At 45.3% G+C, this 16,453-nt stretch overlaps 1 protein-coding gene across 5 annotated transcripts; it reads right to left on the reverse strand.

The window, feature by feature from the left end:
• Positions 1 to 237: 237 nt before the first annotated feature.
• Positions 238 to 16,261, reverse strand: LOC114786231 (calmodulin-regulated spectrin-associated protein 1-B-like). 5 transcript variants are annotated; one of them, XM_028973175.1, is made up of 20 exons: positions 15,980 to 16,261; positions 15,647 to 15,778; positions 15,365 to 15,501; positions 12,409 to 12,671; positions 11,643 to 11,783; positions 11,207 to 11,287; positions 10,039 to 10,098; positions 9,754 to 9,889; positions 8,549 to 8,688; positions 8,279 to 8,375; positions 8,063 to 8,186; positions 7,003 to 7,070; positions 6,794 to 6,860; positions 4,465 to 6,670; positions 3,222 to 3,358; positions 2,598 to 2,794; positions 2,410 to 2,485; positions 2,202 to 2,299; positions 1,799 to 1,917; positions 238 to 1,701 (listed from the first exon to the last, which is right to left on the reverse strand). In XM_028973175.1, exons 2-20 carry the CDS (start codon positions 15,655 to 15,657, stop codon positions 1,411 to 1,413), a joined length of 4,449 nt encoding a protein of 1,482 aa, XP_028829008.1. In that variant the 5' UTR covers positions 15,658 to 15,778; positions 15,980 to 16,261; the 3' UTR covers positions 238 to 1,410. The 5 variants fall into 5 exon arrangements, with proteins under 5 accessions (XP_028829008.1, XP_028829007.1, XP_028829006.1 ...); XM_028973174.1 differs by having other exon boundaries at positions 15,647 to 15,789; XM_028973173.1 differs by lacking the exon at positions 15,980 to 16,261 and having other exon boundaries at positions 15,647 to 15,956.
• Between the last annotated feature and the right edge of the window lie 192 nt (positions 16,262 to 16,453).

The raw sequence follows: 16,453 nt of genomic DNA on the forward strand, positions 1-16,453 counted from the left end.
TGAACAGTCCTGGCTGTTTGACATGCAGATGCACTTATATTGTGTATTTATATATAATTTATCCGGAGCGCCTTACGATCAACAGTTACAGGGACAGCCCCCTTGGTTAAGTGTCTTGCTCAGGGACACAACGGCAGTAAGCGGGGGTTGAACTTATGTGGCTTTGTGGTCTTCTGGTTACACACTAGGCACCTGCTGTTCCTATATTAACAACACTGATTCAGACAACACACGAAATGTGGTGTAGTTATTTATTAAATTGAATTGCAGCTTCATTTGTATGCTCATTTGAATAGTAAAAGCAGAAACAAAACAGAGACCTTGAAGATCTTGAACAGATCACTCTGGCAAACAGGCAGCCATCTTACTTAGGAAAAAAAAAATACATTCACACATTTACAGTCAAATGTCTTGTTTTTAAAGTTAGACCCAGGTGGTTTGGCCTTTAACAGAATAATACTGTTAGTGACTTGAGAGAAATCGTAAGTGAGGAACAAAGATTCGGCATCAAAACTAAGGAGCTCCACCGACATCAGTGTAGAACAGTGGTTCCCAACACGGGGTCCGTGTCACCCCTCACAGGGTGCCAGAAACCTATCTGCACTGAGGTTTCCAAAATTACATTTGTAAACATTAAATGTATAAAATCCTAATAACACCCAATAGGATCATCAAAACTCTGTAGAATCCGGTATGCTAAATAGACTAGAGCTGTAACTCTTCATCCTCAATTTCGATCATTTTAGTCGTGCTCGGGTCGGGACGTCCGGTCTACAGTACTGTCAGGAGGAAGGCTGCAGGACGCAGATGCGTCCCTGGGTGAGAGGAGGCAGCGTCCGTGGGCATGGAGGGCGAGTACTGAGCCCGATTAGGCTGAGGTGAAAGCCGCCGCTAGTTCTGCGGTGTGCATGCAAGGGATGTGCTACACAACTGATTTCCTTTTCTATCCAATACCAAGTTTGTACTTACAAAATCTAAATGTGTTTGGAAAATCTAAATAAAAATAGTATGTCCCATCCTGGCATGGGGGATTCGGGGAAAAATGGTTGGGAACCACACACACACAACTAATATTCATCCCTTGCATCTTTTTTGCTCTTTGTTTAAAAAAAAAAGAAAGAAAGAAAGGAGGTTGCATTACAGAATACTGTGGCAAGCACCACACATTCAAATGTGTGCAATACACACACACACTCACATGTTACAGTGACCAGCAGTTTTAACAATGTGAGTGTGCTTGTATGTGGTTTTGGATTAACTTACTTAGGTATTTTGTGCAAAACTGCCAACTAAGAAAAAGATGACAACTGAAAAGTGCTACAAGCAGAAAGCCTGCTTACAATACTTATACACATACACACTTATTCTGCTCACAGGTACATCCAGTAATAATACAGAACCGGGGCAATGTCATTTCCTGCTTGGAGCACTGCCTCTCCTGGTGTGCCACAGGTGAGTGTGTATGGTCAGCGCATCCACGCTCACACACACACTACGGGCAGGTATCAGGGTGAATTGTTTCCGGTCGGAGCTGTACTTGTACAGCTTGTCGACCATGTGATCGCTGATGCTGCGTGGGCCATTGCCGATGATTCGAGAGATCCGATTGGTCTCGGGGCAGTAGGAGTACAGCCCACGGAACTGACACGCCGTGTCACGGAACAGAATTAAAAAGTGGTTGGCCTCACAATGCTCGAGATCCTAAGCGCACAGAGACACAAATGAAAGATAAAAAAAATTTCTGGATACACTGTGTGGCTGAAGACAGTATGTGTATCTCCTATCACATCAGCCTCACCTGAAGGACACTGTTTTTCAGGCTCTCGTTGACCTTACCAGCCAGGCAGCAGTGAGACAGGGCGTTCTGAATGATGGACTTGTTCGATTTGACACTGGGCTCCTTAAACAAGCGGGGACCTAAAGCATACATACACAAACACATAATACAGAATATTTTTTGCTACGAAAGTTAGCATTAAGTGTAGGTTTAGTCATGGAAAACCCTTAGGGTCTGCTTAGCCTAGTCCTAGACTAAAAGAGAACTTGAAAGGAATTCTCCATTTATAATTCCCTTAGTCTAGGACCAGGCTGAATCTATGAATGGGGAACTGACCCATAGTGTCAGGCTTAAAATACATAAACACTATTCAACAAAGCAAAGAAATGTGTCTGTGTGTCCTGGTTTGGCATGCGTCACTCACCATTATACTCTGCAGCTGTGCTGCTGGAGGCTGTAGACCTGCTATCCCAGTCCAAGGTTCGACTGTTTACATTCCGCAACGAATCCACAGAGTCACCTCTGACACACACACACAGATTACAGTATTTAGACACTGTTTCATTAGACACTGTGTCATTAGAGTATCCCAAGGAGCTTAGTTTTCCTGTGACTCATAACCTTTACATTACCTGTTGGAGCCTCCTGATAGGCCATCAGATGCCAGAGACAGGGACGAAGCAGAGGGTGCGCTGCAGAGAGACACAGCTGGAGAGAGCGAAAGTGAAGTGATTGTCATTGTGAAACACTGCAGCACAGCACACGGTGACACAACAATTTATTTATATATAAATAATAAAATCAACCCAGTGTATCGTACCAGGCTTTGTGGTTCCAGATGCTCCACGCTGCAGGGATTTGGGCCGAGACTTCTTTGTTTTGGGCCGTGGCTTTGGCTTGGCCAAACCCTGCTCCTCAAGCAGCTGCTCCTGTTTTCTCCTGAGGTATTCTTGCTTAATCAGCTCCTTACGGACACGTTCTTCCTCCTTACGAACACGGTCCTCTTCAGCCTTACGCCTGGCAAACAGCAGAAGTGATGGATGTAAAGTGATGGATGTAAAGCACATTTTTTCACCGGTGATAAAATTCTGCATTTCAAATTTTTAATAAAACATGTTTCTTCTTTGCTTGTCTACATATGTAGACATGTCTACATTGTCTACCGTATCATAGGAAATTGCTTTGTGGTAATTATATTTGATCATATTCTCAGTTATTCCCATGCTACTGGGGGCACCCTTTCAAATATGTTAAAATAATTAGTGTATGAACCTAAGAAAACATTAATATAGTGTCTGTAGCAGCATATTACGCAATTGTTCATCAACAAACTTCATGAACGGTTCATTCCCAGAGCAAAATCTGTCATCATGAAATGAAGTTTAAAATGTTGCTGGACATTGCTCCTGTTACCAACATAAATGGAAAATGTACACCTAGGTACCTGGCCTCATCACGTTTGATCTCTGACTCCGCCTCCAACTGGAGTTTGCGTAGTCGCGTCTCCTCAGCCTTACGTTGCTGTTTCAGGAGGAAGGCAGATCGCTTCCGTGCCAATTCATCCTCTGCTGTCTGGTCATCCTAAAAACACAACACCATTACGAGATAAGAAACAGCGCCATTATAGAACAATCATCGGTCTGGACACCTGCATTTAATAAGAAAATATCTTTCTTCTCATTAGTTTCATATGGACCGGTGAACAATCCGTACACTGTTCAGTTACAGTGTATTCACAAACTGGATTTTTTGTGGTACTAGTGCCATAATTCATGAAAGTAGTGTATGTAAGGTGGGTGTTTTTAACATCATGTGTAATACACAAAAATAGGCTTTTTTCATGTTGTCATTATGAAGTTTTGTGTGTAGAATTTTGAGGGAAAAAATATTTATTCCATTTTGGAGTCAGGCTGTAACATGACAAAATGTGGAGATAGTGATGCACTACTAATACATTCCGGATGCACTGTATGATATGAAGGAAGATTCAAGTAAATGAGGATTCCAAGGTTCTGAATAATTATACATTCAAATAAATTTGGAATCATTGTTTTTGTTCCTTGAATTTCTTTCTTTTAACTATTTCACTCAAGCCATGTTTGATTCCCTCTGTGATTTCCTATCTAGTCACATATCCAGAGTGTTTTATAATCCTGGCAAGGGATTGTTTAAACATACATGGTGTCTTGACTATATATAATTATAATAACTATATTAACCATGTTATGATAATGGTGTTTTATTTAAGTACTAGTGAAATTCACCAAAAAACGGAATAAACTACAATACACTTCCAGCCTTGTGCACCTGATAACATACTGACCATTTTGCACATCTCAATTCATTTAGCCCATTTCTGCTCTTTTTGCAGTTCTGCTCGATTTGCACATGTTTGTCTTGTCTTGTGTGTCCTGTTTGAAATATCCAACATATCCACTTATAAGCATCCTACATGATGTAGTCCTGTTATGACCTGTTTATTGTACAGAACAGTTTTACTTTTCTCATATAGAGATACTGTGTAGTATTGAAGTTTTAGTTAGTATAGTTTAGATTAGTGTGTTTGTGTGTGTGTATATATATTTTTTCCTTTATGATAGCACTATGGAGGGGTCTGTGTGAAACATTATTTCAATACACTGTATACTGTGTATACTGACCAATCTAGACTCTTGAAACATACACACCTTGAAAAAGAAGCCCAGTCCAGCCCTCGTTTCGCTGTCAGTGTCACCACCCTCCTCCAGCTCAGACAGGCCCACTTCAATGAGTTGTGCTCGACTTCTCGAACTTTCCTCAGAATGGGATGCCTCGCTCTCCTTCCCTGAGCCAACAGACTCGCCGCCGGATGCAAGGATTGTGGGACTCTCGCACATCTGGATGCAGGGGGACACAGGTCTGTGAGGTTCAGGCTGAGGATGGTGTTGTCGGGTGTGAGGTTGAGGAGGCATGCCAGGCCTGGGGCCTGCTTGTTTGTCAGATGGGATATCTGTCTGAGATTTTGAGGTGATGATATCTGGTTGAGGATCCGAGTTATCTGGATGGGGCTGAAGTTGGGGTTCTGTATGGGGACGCTCACAGGAACCTCGTGACGATTGGATCACCCTAAAAGTTGTGCTACGGGCCGTCCCTCTGACCAGCCCACTCCTTCTGTGCCCTTTTTCCTCCTCCTCACAACCAGTCTCTGGAATGGTGCCTGTGACCTCTGACCCATGTTTAGATCGCCTGGCTTTGGGTGATTTGGCATGGCTGGAGCTCAGGCGTGGTGGGCGACGTGTCGGCGTGGACACGGCCTCAACGAAGTGAACGGACGCACGTGGTCTGGTCTCAGAAGCAGATGAGTGTGTGTGCTGCACGTGTGTAAGGGTGTGTTGTGGAGTGTGCTTCGGTGTGTGCTGTGGTGAGCTTACAGCTGGGTGTTGCTTTGCATTTTCGGGTGTGTAATGCGCTGTGTTTTGGCCCATCTGAGGTGGAGTGTTGGGCTTTGCATGCTTTGGGCTGCAAACGGGTGTGTGCAGTGGTGTCTTCTGGCCTGCGTGTTTTGCATGCTGAGGTGTGTGATGTGGAGTGTTTTGGGGTGTGTTGCGTTTCAGAAGTATCTCTTGCTGCTGGGACAGCTGCAGCATCTGCTGTTGGATGGCGTGGATGGCTTTGTTTAGTTGGTCTATAGAGCGGCACGTCTCATTCAGTTCCGTTTCCTCACATACGTTGTTATTCCCCTCTAAACCAGTAGGGTGCGACGGAGACACTCGACACTGATTCCCAAACACCGGCTGCTTCAGCGCCTCGCCTTCCCTCTTTCTCTCGCCTTTGCTTGCCTCTCTCTCTTTTTCTCCTTCTCCTTCTCGCTGCACTTGTGCACTCTTTCCTTTCTTAACCACGCTCAGGAAAGCCTCCCTGCCCAGTTGCAGCCGTTGCCGTGCCGACACCACCTCTGCCTTCCTCTGATGCGACTGGATGGCGCGCCGCTTCTGCTCTAGCTGGAGCCGGAGCTGCAGCAGCTGGTTGGCCAGCAATCCGTTCTCGGAGCCATCCGGGGTGGTGCTGAGTGAGCTGGCGCGGGAGCTGCTATTGCCATGGCGATGTCGTGACTGGGAGAAGCTGGTCAGGGTTCCGCTGCTGCTGATGGACAAGCTGGAAGGTGTGTGGCTTATTGACTCCTCCTCCTTATCAGCGCGCTCGGTCATGCAGGAGTCTGCCCGCAGTTTCGCTGACTCCACATCATCATGAAACCCCCCCAACTTCTTGCCTGCCTCCTCCTGCTGATAGACCACATCTTGCTCGGCCTCCTCCTCATCCTCGATATCAGGAATCTCCCAATCAGAGTCCTTCCCTGACTCCAGAGCAGTGAGTTGGCGGGGCTGCACACACTCAATGAGCGAAGGGGGCTTGTCATGCAAAAAAAATCCCTCTGAAGCCTCCAGTTGGTTCTTCCAGACAGACTGAGTTCCACCCCTTTGTGAGCCACACCCTACATCCACTCTTCTGAAACAGTCTTCACCACATTCCTCGCGTTTATTCGTTCTGTCACTCCGTTCCTTTGCAGGACGTAGAGGCGCTGCCTGCAGAGGCTCCAAAAAGAAGCTCTCCATGGGGTGGTGCTCGTGGGAGGGGTCAGGTGAATGAGGCGTGTCAAACCCCGCCTGGCTACCATCGCTGATGAAAGCTGTTAGTACCTTCTCCGCGGTCTGGACAGGGCTTTTGGGAGAATGGCCATTGACTGGACGCAGCGCAACTGTAGAGAGCAGGTTTGGGGCCAGGCTGTCTTTGCTGATGGAACGAGGCAGACTCTGCGCCTCCCTCACACTTGCACAAGCACGGTCACCTGTACTCACACCCGAAGCACACACCCGCTCCCACTCCCGATCCCCTGACATCATGCTTGAGACAGGCCTGAAATCGAGCAAGATGGGGAGAGAACTTCATTTTATTGCAACACCTCACCTTCCACAGTGTGGGTCATATTTCTAAATTCTGTTGTCAAGTAAATATTTTGTTCCGACGGTGCAATCTCACCGTTGCCTTTTCTCTATCCATGCAAGCCTTGTGTGGGTATCCAGAGAACTCGACCTGTTCCTCAGATCTATGTGCGCCATGTGTATACAGAAACATGTCTGAATGTCTTTTTATAAAAGATTTTGGCAAAACTATGAAAACCATGAATATCACTAACTACTTGTAATGTTATTATACAATAGTTATTAGGAATTATTTGTCAGAATTACCAAGTGGCTCCTCCTCCTGCCTGCTTGCCAGTGAGTGAGACGGGCCAGATGCAGGACTTCCTTTGGTGCTACAAGTGAATTGAGCAGAACAAGGTTTATGTAAATGTTCAGCCACATTTCTATTTCAAATGTTTGACTTGTGGATATACAACTAATGTTAGTCTCATTAAAGCGTCAAGACATATTGCGCTAAACCTTTTTGCTATTATTTCAGTAATCAATGCTATTTGATATGTAGGTAATGCTAAAATATAGATAAAGATAGATACACAGTAAAATAAATAGAGAGCCGGCAAGAGGTTCAAACTCTCAAACTTACCAGCAAAGTTGATCAAAGAACTTAAGTATAACAAGACCACAAAGTACAGAGGACCAGGGTCAATTGCTTATTTTTGCTTAATTATTGAAATTACATTTCATTGATTGTAATAATTAGGGTGGTAGTAGCCTAGTGGGTAACACACTCGCCTATGAACCAGAAGACCCGGGTTCGAATCCCACTTACTACCATTGTGTCCCTGAGCAAGACACTTAACCCTAAGGGTCAATTGCTTATTTTTGCTTAATTATTGAAATTACATTTCATTGATTGTAATAATTAGGGTGGTAGTAGCCTAGTGGGTAACACACTCGCCTATGAACCAGAAGACCCGGGTTCGAATCCCACTTACTACCATTGTGTCCCTGAGCAAGACACTTAACCCTAAATTGCTCCAGGGAGACTGTCCCTGTAATACTGATTGTAAGTCGCTCTGGATAAGGGCGTCTGATAAATGCTGTAAATGTAAATGTAAATAATTAGCATTTAAAACACCACTGATTTACTGGTGCATCCCAGAGACAGTGTATGAAAAAAAAAAAAAAAGCAAGTATAGACAACCCAACACCAATGCAAACATGGTACCTGACTAAATAATGTAACCTAATGGTTCAAATAGCACCATTATGAAATGGTGGTTGCTGACTCTGTTATGTTTTTGCACTGCGTTCACATTGTCCCCAGTTTTCACATTTTCAAGATGTTTGTGACACAAACAGAAACTGCTAATATAACTAGTACCTGTGAAAGTGTTGACTTGTCACCATGACTTCAGGGGCTAGAAAAGTGCCTTGGAAGCTGCGCCTACTGTCACATGACACAGGAATGTGGGGCAGGGATCGAGCCGGCTGCATGATTGCTCTTGCTAGCAGATTGGAATGAAAGCATGTCATTCAAAATCTCATACATTGGGTTCCCATTTAGCCGCACATCTGAGAATGGGAGGGGCGCACTCACCATCTTTGACCTCTTGCAAGTCTCTGGGCTGGACAAACTCTGGCTTCACGATTTCAAAACAGTGGAACAGTTCAGCCAAGAATGCCAGGATATTACACTGAAGAACACAGCATACCGTCAGCACCATCAGATCATTGTGTTCGTATGCTTTCTATTTTAAGCGGTATTATGTTTTAATGTATGTTGTATTCCCATGCTGAAGGTGTAACGACGCTTACACACGCTTGCATGCTGCTTCTCTTTGCACAGCATTCTACTACCCCCTCATACCTTGAGGACAGGCGGGCAGTACAGCAGGTCTTCAGTGGTGATGTGCAGGCAGCTGTTGAGATGTTGGTCTGAGAACCTCCGCAGCACCTGAAGGTTGTAAACACTGTCGGCCAAGGATGCCACTTCCTTCAGGCAGACATCTGGCAAAAACACATGTGCTGTTGATGAAAACGAATACAGTTCCTGTGCCTTCTACAATTTTTTATCAGTGGTCCTCTTTAAGGACCAACAACTGACCGGCTACAAATTTCTCAAACGTTAACGTTATAAAAATTGCTGGGCATCACTAGTCCATCAAAACGGAGTTCAATCAAACTTAGAAGAAGACAGAACAGGCACAATGGCCATAAAGTTGGCATGGAAGTCAGGGTCCCACGAATATTTTTAAGATACATTTTTTTTTTGTACAGCTAGGATAATGTTTCTTTCCAATAAACAGAACTTCTCCCAAATAAATCTGAATACTCAGACACTTTAATCCACTTAATATGAATTATTATTATTACATAAATTAGATGATTGTTTAATGTCATGACTCCACGTCAGCAGGGGGCACATGGCACCCCGTAGGTGGCGCACTGCCCCATTCGCCGCAAAAAAGGACAAAAAATTTGTTCATATCTCCTGTGTGGTTGTGTATTACTGACATGTTCTGGATTGCTAGCCTGGTTAGACCTTGCTTTCTGGATTACCCTTGATTACCCAAATCCTGATTCGCCAAGGTCCCACTGAGCAAAGCACTGTCCCCACACACTGCTGCCTGGGCGCCTGTCATGGCTGGCCACTGCTCACCAAGGGTGATGGTTAAAAGCAGAGGACACATTTTGTTGTGTCATCGTGTGCTGTGCTGCAGTGTTTCACAATGACAGATTTATTGGCCTTGATCCTCGTCTGTTACTCTTCCTGCACGCCACCCCTATAAGGACATACGCTCCAATACAAATTTTGCTCGCGCTCTCTCTTAGGGGAACTTCTGCACACATGTGCCGACCGGTGCGCTCTTCACGCTCACCTACCCAGTGTTGTAGCAAACCGTTCCCACCCCCTTCCCACTCAGCCCAATCCCACACATCCAAAATGTATTATAACTACACTTATTTTCACAGATACTACTTTATGCCAATATACACTGTAAAACAGGACATTCGGAATTTTGGAAGATTAAAGTACTTGGTAAAAACAGCAGTGTGTTTGTGTGTGCTTACCCTCAAGCCTCAGCTGCAGGGGGCAGTAGTAGTGTATGGTGGCCAGCAGTGCAGTGCCGTCACATACGTCTATCAGCTCCCGCAGCAAGGGGAGTGGCGGCATGGAGCATGAGGGCTGGTCTCTGCGGTAACGGACCTGGAAACACAGCAGTCGGCCATCGTGAAGATACACAAAATTAAATTGTTTGTACAACATCTGCAAACTTTACAAATTGCAGCAGAAAACTGAACGAGCACAAACCAGGTGATGAATGTATGCATGCGTAGCATGAGTGAATACTGTACCACACGAGAAAACTCCAGTGGCTCCAACATGCAATGGGCCAAAGCATTCATGAAATCAGGCTGAGAGAGACAGGAAAGAGCAAGGGAAAGCAAGGCAGAGAGACTCGTGAGATGCGATGATGAATCTGCACACTACCAAACACAAGGTTGAACTTACAGGCACTAACTTCCAGTACCATTTGGAAGGAGACTTTTCCAGAGAAAGGGGTAAGGACACAAAAATACACAGAAAGGAGCAGGGTCGTTTAGGGATGAACAGGCAGCAGCAAAGATATCAGATCAGACAAGGAGGCAAGATATCAGATCAGATGAGGTGAGCCACACATCCTGGATTCATTGAAAAATGGCACAGGAATGGGTTTGCTTCTACTTCACCTGTTTAAGGCGAGCAACACACTTAAAGACTTTTTAGTCTGTTCAGGACCTCAGGCAGCTACCCATGGTGCAAATAGTTACAAAAATCCAGTTATGCATTCTAGATCACATTAAATGGCATACCAACTCTATGAAATGGAAAACATATTTTAATTTAAATTTCATTTTAATTTCTACATTTATGACATACAGCTGCATAAAACAGGTAAAATCGGATGTTGGATAAAACAGTAAAATGAACAGTCATTTGAAGTTACGTTATGAACTCTTTGTTTTAGTATTTGGTTTTGAACTCTCCTTTGCTTTTGAATCAGTGTGTGCATGACAGAAGGGAGCTCAAAGAGACATTGCCTTGATTCTCTCAAGACTACACTCAATCTATCCTGTCTCTGTGAGCTCCTTTCTGTCAGGAGAGTTCAAAACCAAAAACTAAAACAAAGAGTGAACAAGTTCACAACTTAACTTCAAATGACTGTTCATTTTACTGTTTTATCCAATACATGCAAAAAAGCATGTTTTGAGCACATAATAAAAACATATGAATTGGACATTCTGCCCAATATGCACATAGGCACACACACAAATACAATGTAATTCTCTGGGAATATTACAATGTTATTTAAAATCCCAATTACCAGACAATATAATAGAAGAGGCCTGAGATGCTGAGAGTGATTCTCTGATCTGTATTACGGACAGCAGTCTGATCTGGGATGTGTGAGTCCATGAGGATCATGAGAATTGAGTACCGTGACTGGACAGAGATGTGAGACAGTGATGTGAATGTTTTTACCTTCTGATGACACGGGGATTCAAGGAGCTGTTGTTTCAATTTGAGTTCCTTCTCTAATATCTGTTTCAGTTTCGCAATAACCTATAACACAGACACACAGACAGAGATGCCTGAGCTTGTAGCGACTCCTTCTGTGAATCCTTCATGCACTGTAAAAATTGAACGCTGGCTAAACTAGAAAAAACAAAGAAATCTGTCACTCCTAATATTTTAGCATTGATGTAATGTAAATAATCCAATCAAGCCTGCTGTAACCTGGTTAATTTACATTACATCAAGTTTTTAAGTTTGGCCAGTTTTCACTTTTTTCAGTGTGGTTGAAAAAACATGCTGGCTGGTTTCTTTTATACTAAATTAAATCTGTTTTTTCCTAAAAAAAAAAGAATGCCTGAAACAAAACAAGGCTACGGATCTGTACACAGCCACACAAACTAACCTTGTTGATCCAAAGTAACATAGAGGTCTCGGCATCGTGGGGCCGCTCTGAACCGTGTGTTTCTGTCACGCAGCGTTCCACACACACCGTCTCTTTGCAAAACAATTCCATCAATCCATCGATCAGTGGGATGTGGGAGCTCTGCACGTACATGCAACATTTAACAGAGGACATAATACAAAGGCTTACATCACAAACAAATTAAATAAACACTTATGAAAAAGTATGGTATAAGTTTATCAGGCTTTCTGACCTACGGAATATGCTAAAGTGATAATTATATTATTCAAACACACAGAAAGATGTTAGAATCAATCCAAATCAGTTACATTTAATGTACAGTACAGGCCAAAAGTTTGAACTCCTTCAAGACTGTTGGAAAAGCATTTCAGGTGACGACCTCTTGAAGCTCATCGAGTGAATGCCAAGAGTGTGCAAAGCAGTAATCAGAGCAAAGGGCGGCTATTTTGAAGAAACTAGAATTTAAAACATGTTTTCAGTTTTTTTGTTAAGTACATAACTCCACATGTGTTCATTCATAGTCTTGATGCCTTCAGTGAGAATCTACCAATGTAAATGGTCATGAAAATAAAGAAAACACATTAAATGAGAAGGTGTGTCCAAACTTTTGGCCTGTACTGTAAGTAAATACAGGAAATGACAGAATGCAATATGCATCTTTTTCCATCCTCGTTTGCTGATTTCTGGGGAAAAACACACATACACTGAAGTATTAAGAGGGTCAAAGATCAGAGCTAGTGCACACCATTTTAATAGGCGTGGCACCGAGGTCATCTGCGGAGACAGGGGTGCCGTCAGGCTCTCGGGCGTAGATTCCATGGCGGCCGAGTGTGTGTATGACAGCCTGGTGAGTGGTCACAGCAGCGGGCCCTTCAGGACGGATTATGGACACACACACTCGGCAGTACAGCTCAGCAGAGCGCAGCTGCTGCAGCACATCTGGCTTTATGTGCTCAACACCGTACTGATCAGAGTAAAACGGGTCCACCTGGTCTTCTGGTACATTACCTAGATGGAGAGAGAGAAATCATCGTTTATTACATTAGGCTGACATGCATCTTTGTTCCAATAGGCAATATTAATATAATTAAGTCTGTACACAGGGGTGAAAGTAGGCATCTGCTAATGTTTTTTGTATGAAAAAAATGTTCTGAATTGCTGCAGGGAAATTTTTGCCTGGAGGGGAGCCCAGCCTCCGTGATCTGGGCCGGAGTTTCGTGCTGTCGTCATCCCAAGATTCCCGATTGTTTGCATGTGTGTTGTTGTTATAAATAGTTGCCTGTTGTTTCTTCCGCTGGTCTACCACTATGCACCATCCGACCTCTACAACTCATACAAAATGCAGCAGCACGACTGATCTTCAACCTTCCCAAAATTCTTCCCACACCCCCCCTCTGCTACGTTCCCTCCACTGGCTCCCAGTAGCTGCACGCATCAGGTTCAAAATACTGATGCTGGCCTACAAAGCCAAACATGGAGTGATTGTTATTGCACACGGTGACACAACAAAATGTGTCCTCTGCTTTTAACCCTTAGTGAGCATTGGGCAGTGTGTTACAGAATGGCATCTATTGCCAAGGAACCACTATGTAAAAAGGACCTTGTTAAGATTCTTATGGTATTATACCTGCCGTAGATTCCACTCTGAGAAACACTGCTTTATACAACTTCTAAAACTTCTAACTCCACATCTAAAATGCCATCATGGATTATCTGGGTGAGCTGTCTATGGTGCTGATTCCTGGAGATCAGCACAGCAGTGGCCACTGCCTATAAAACAGTTCAGACACAACCTCAACACCAATTCCCCTCTACACAGTTCTGGTTAGGAGAACAACCCTTCATTAATGCAACTCAATGAGACAAAAGAATGCAGACATGGTCAAGAGGTCCAGCTGTTCCTCGGACTAAAAAACAACAACAGTTTACAGAGAATGGTGCAAGAAACGCAAAATCCTCTAGTGAGCATTAGCTCTATGGCCAGAAATGTATTGGTAATTATGGATGAGAATGAAAACAAGGCCACAAGGGTTCATATAATCACAAAAAACAACAGTATCTTTCTATTCATTTTACATTTTTTTACATTTGTAGTATTTATCAGACACCCTTGTCCAGAGTGACTTACACCCAGTATTTACAGGGACTGTTCCCCTGGAGACACTAAGTGTCTTGCTCAGGGACACAATGGTGCTAAGTGTGGTTTGAACCTGGGACTTTGTGGTCTTCTGGTTCATAGTTGAGTGTGTTACCCACTAGGCTACTACCACCATCTCCTTGGGGCTGGCTACACCGTCAAGCTGATGGGCTAGAGGAGCCTCAGAGGGTTTCATATGCAGAGATGGAAAATAAAGCTACACTGACCACGCGACCACCAAAACCAGACATCCAAATACCTGCCCTATCTGACCCATGTCGATAGCTATGACCTCAGTGTTTGGTGTGCACAGCATGCATCCATGGATCGATCTTATATCCCCAGTTAATGATTCAGACCCGGGCCAGTGGAATTGTGGGCCTTTTTAATCCCAACTGAACATCAAGCTAAATTCCACAGAGTATTACTGCAGATCCTGCACGTCTCATCGAGCCATGTGCTTGTTCCCACAGGACACGCTTGAGATGACTTCATAAAAATGGCCAGGATCCGGTCTGGAAGGGTCTACTCCAGTTCTGGGGTTTCGTGTGGGTCTTCCTGATTGTTCTCGTCTGTGTCTGCCTGTATAAAACTGGGTCGTTGTTTGGTGATGTTTCCCCTGTCATGTTCGGCATGTATTAAAGCCCTGTTTTGTGACGCCGTGCACACGCGTCCTTCTTCCTCGCCATGTCCAACCATCGTGACAAAAATGAATCCCAAACCTGCGATTCTGTGATAACATTCAGGCCCTTGGTCTCAAGCTGCATGACTTTGTGACATAGGAGCTGCAGGACCATCGAGGAGGAAGAAAAATTCATGCTGCAAAAAGCATTTGAAGTAAAATGGGTGCCCGTCTGATAATAGGTCACATCGGCTCCCTTGTTTTGCATTACAAAACCGACCTGTAAAAAAAAAAAAAGGGGGAGACATCGGTGCCAGGCTGCACTTGGTCCCTTCGCGTGTCCCCACATCGCCCTTCATGGCTATGTGGAGCTCTGCCTGGCTATCGGGATTGTCACCATGGAGCAGCAGACTACCGAAACATATCCCCCACTTTGTGATCAATAGCCCAGCGCCACCGCAGAGTTCAGACATACGACACCCGGGCAAATGATCTTTCCACACTCAGTCGCCGAACAGGCTTACCCGGGCGACAGCGCTAATTATACCAGCCTGCTAATCGGCTATATCGCAAGCGTCCCAAACGGGACTGCGCTTTAGTATGCCGCTAAAGATACCACAAAAGCCTTAACGGTGCACTAGACAGGGGGCCGAGCCGAGCCGGTCACAACCCGCCGAGCTCAGGGCGCGTTACACGTTAAGCAAGACGCACAGTTCCACGTTTTAGTATTATAATAACACAACAATGAACCTGGCACAAACACGCCCGTTCCTTTTGCCTCGTCTTCGCTTCAAAACAAGTTAACTGTGGTCTGGCACACTCTGAGAGTCCGAGTAATCTGTAATCAGATTAGCGCGGGTGGGATTACTTCTTCATGGGTGCCATGCAGACGGGAGAGGGAGGGCTGTGGGGTGGCGCCGTACCCGTGGAAGGAGAACTCACCTGGCCCGTAGGCTTTGGCGAACAGCCAGCGGAGATTAGCATCTATTTTGGCACGCGCCGAGTCATAGACGTCCAGAGGAACGATCACGCCGGCATCGCCGGCTACTACAGGCTCTGGACGGGCGCTCCTGTCCATCCTGAACACACACAAAACAACAGGAGACATTGCTGTCAGTCCTCGTACTTTTTCCTACATGACACACAGACCAGCTTTCTGCTGCTGATACAAGTTGTCCTCCATCAGCAGCAGCAGCAGCAGAAGCAGAAATAACCATTACTTACACTTTCTTCATGGTTCCTATAGGCAGGAACGCCGAGGCTGGACGTTGTCTTCGTCAACGTCACTTCGTTCGTCACTTCATTTCATCGATGGTAACATGGAAGCACGTTGTAAGTCGCTCTGGATAAGGGCGTCTGCCAAATGCCTTCAATGTAAATGTCAAGGAACAATCGGCAGAATTCGGTTCTAGCAGAGCTCATTTGAGGCCGCGGATACCGCTATTACCATCGCATATTACATATTAATGGGTCCTTCACACTTTCCGGCAGAGTATTAATTAATCATGGACGGGCGCCACCCTCGCTATTTACAAAAAAAAAAAAAAAGCGTGTTACCTCGGGCCCGTCGCGACGTCCACGGTCCACTTTTTGTCACGGATGGAGAGCCAGACGCCAGATCTGGCCCCCTCCCTCTCTCCCGCCGTCCTTCCTTTCTTCCTCCCTTCCTCGCCTTCCCTGCTCCCCCGCCCAGCGACGCGATCCAGCCGGACGCGGCCCTCCGCTACATGGCAGCCCGGGCGACGACGAAAGGCCGACGGCCGCCTCTCGCCGCGATGACGACGGCGATGCTGCAGCCCGCGAGCGCGTTGGGCCGGGCGCGCGCCCTCGGGGGCGCGCAGACTGGCAGCGGGGCCGCGCAATCGGCGGCGCTCGGGGTGGGGATATTGATTGGTAGATAATTACCTCCCGCCGATAAACAATGCGCCTGGCGCCTTTGGTTTTTTGGCAGAATAGGCGGATCGTTTTTAATTAGGCCTTTCTCGCAGCCGGCCCACGTCAGCGTTTTAATTAAAATCGGACTCGGGGCCG

Source organism: Denticeps clupeoides, chromosome 3 (assembly GCF_900700375.1).
Source record: "Denticeps clupeoides chromosome 3, fDenClu1.1, whole genome shotgun sequence".
NCBI classification, from domain to species: Eukaryota; Metazoa; Chordata; class Actinopteri; order Clupeiformes; family Denticipitidae; genus Denticeps; species Denticeps clupeoides.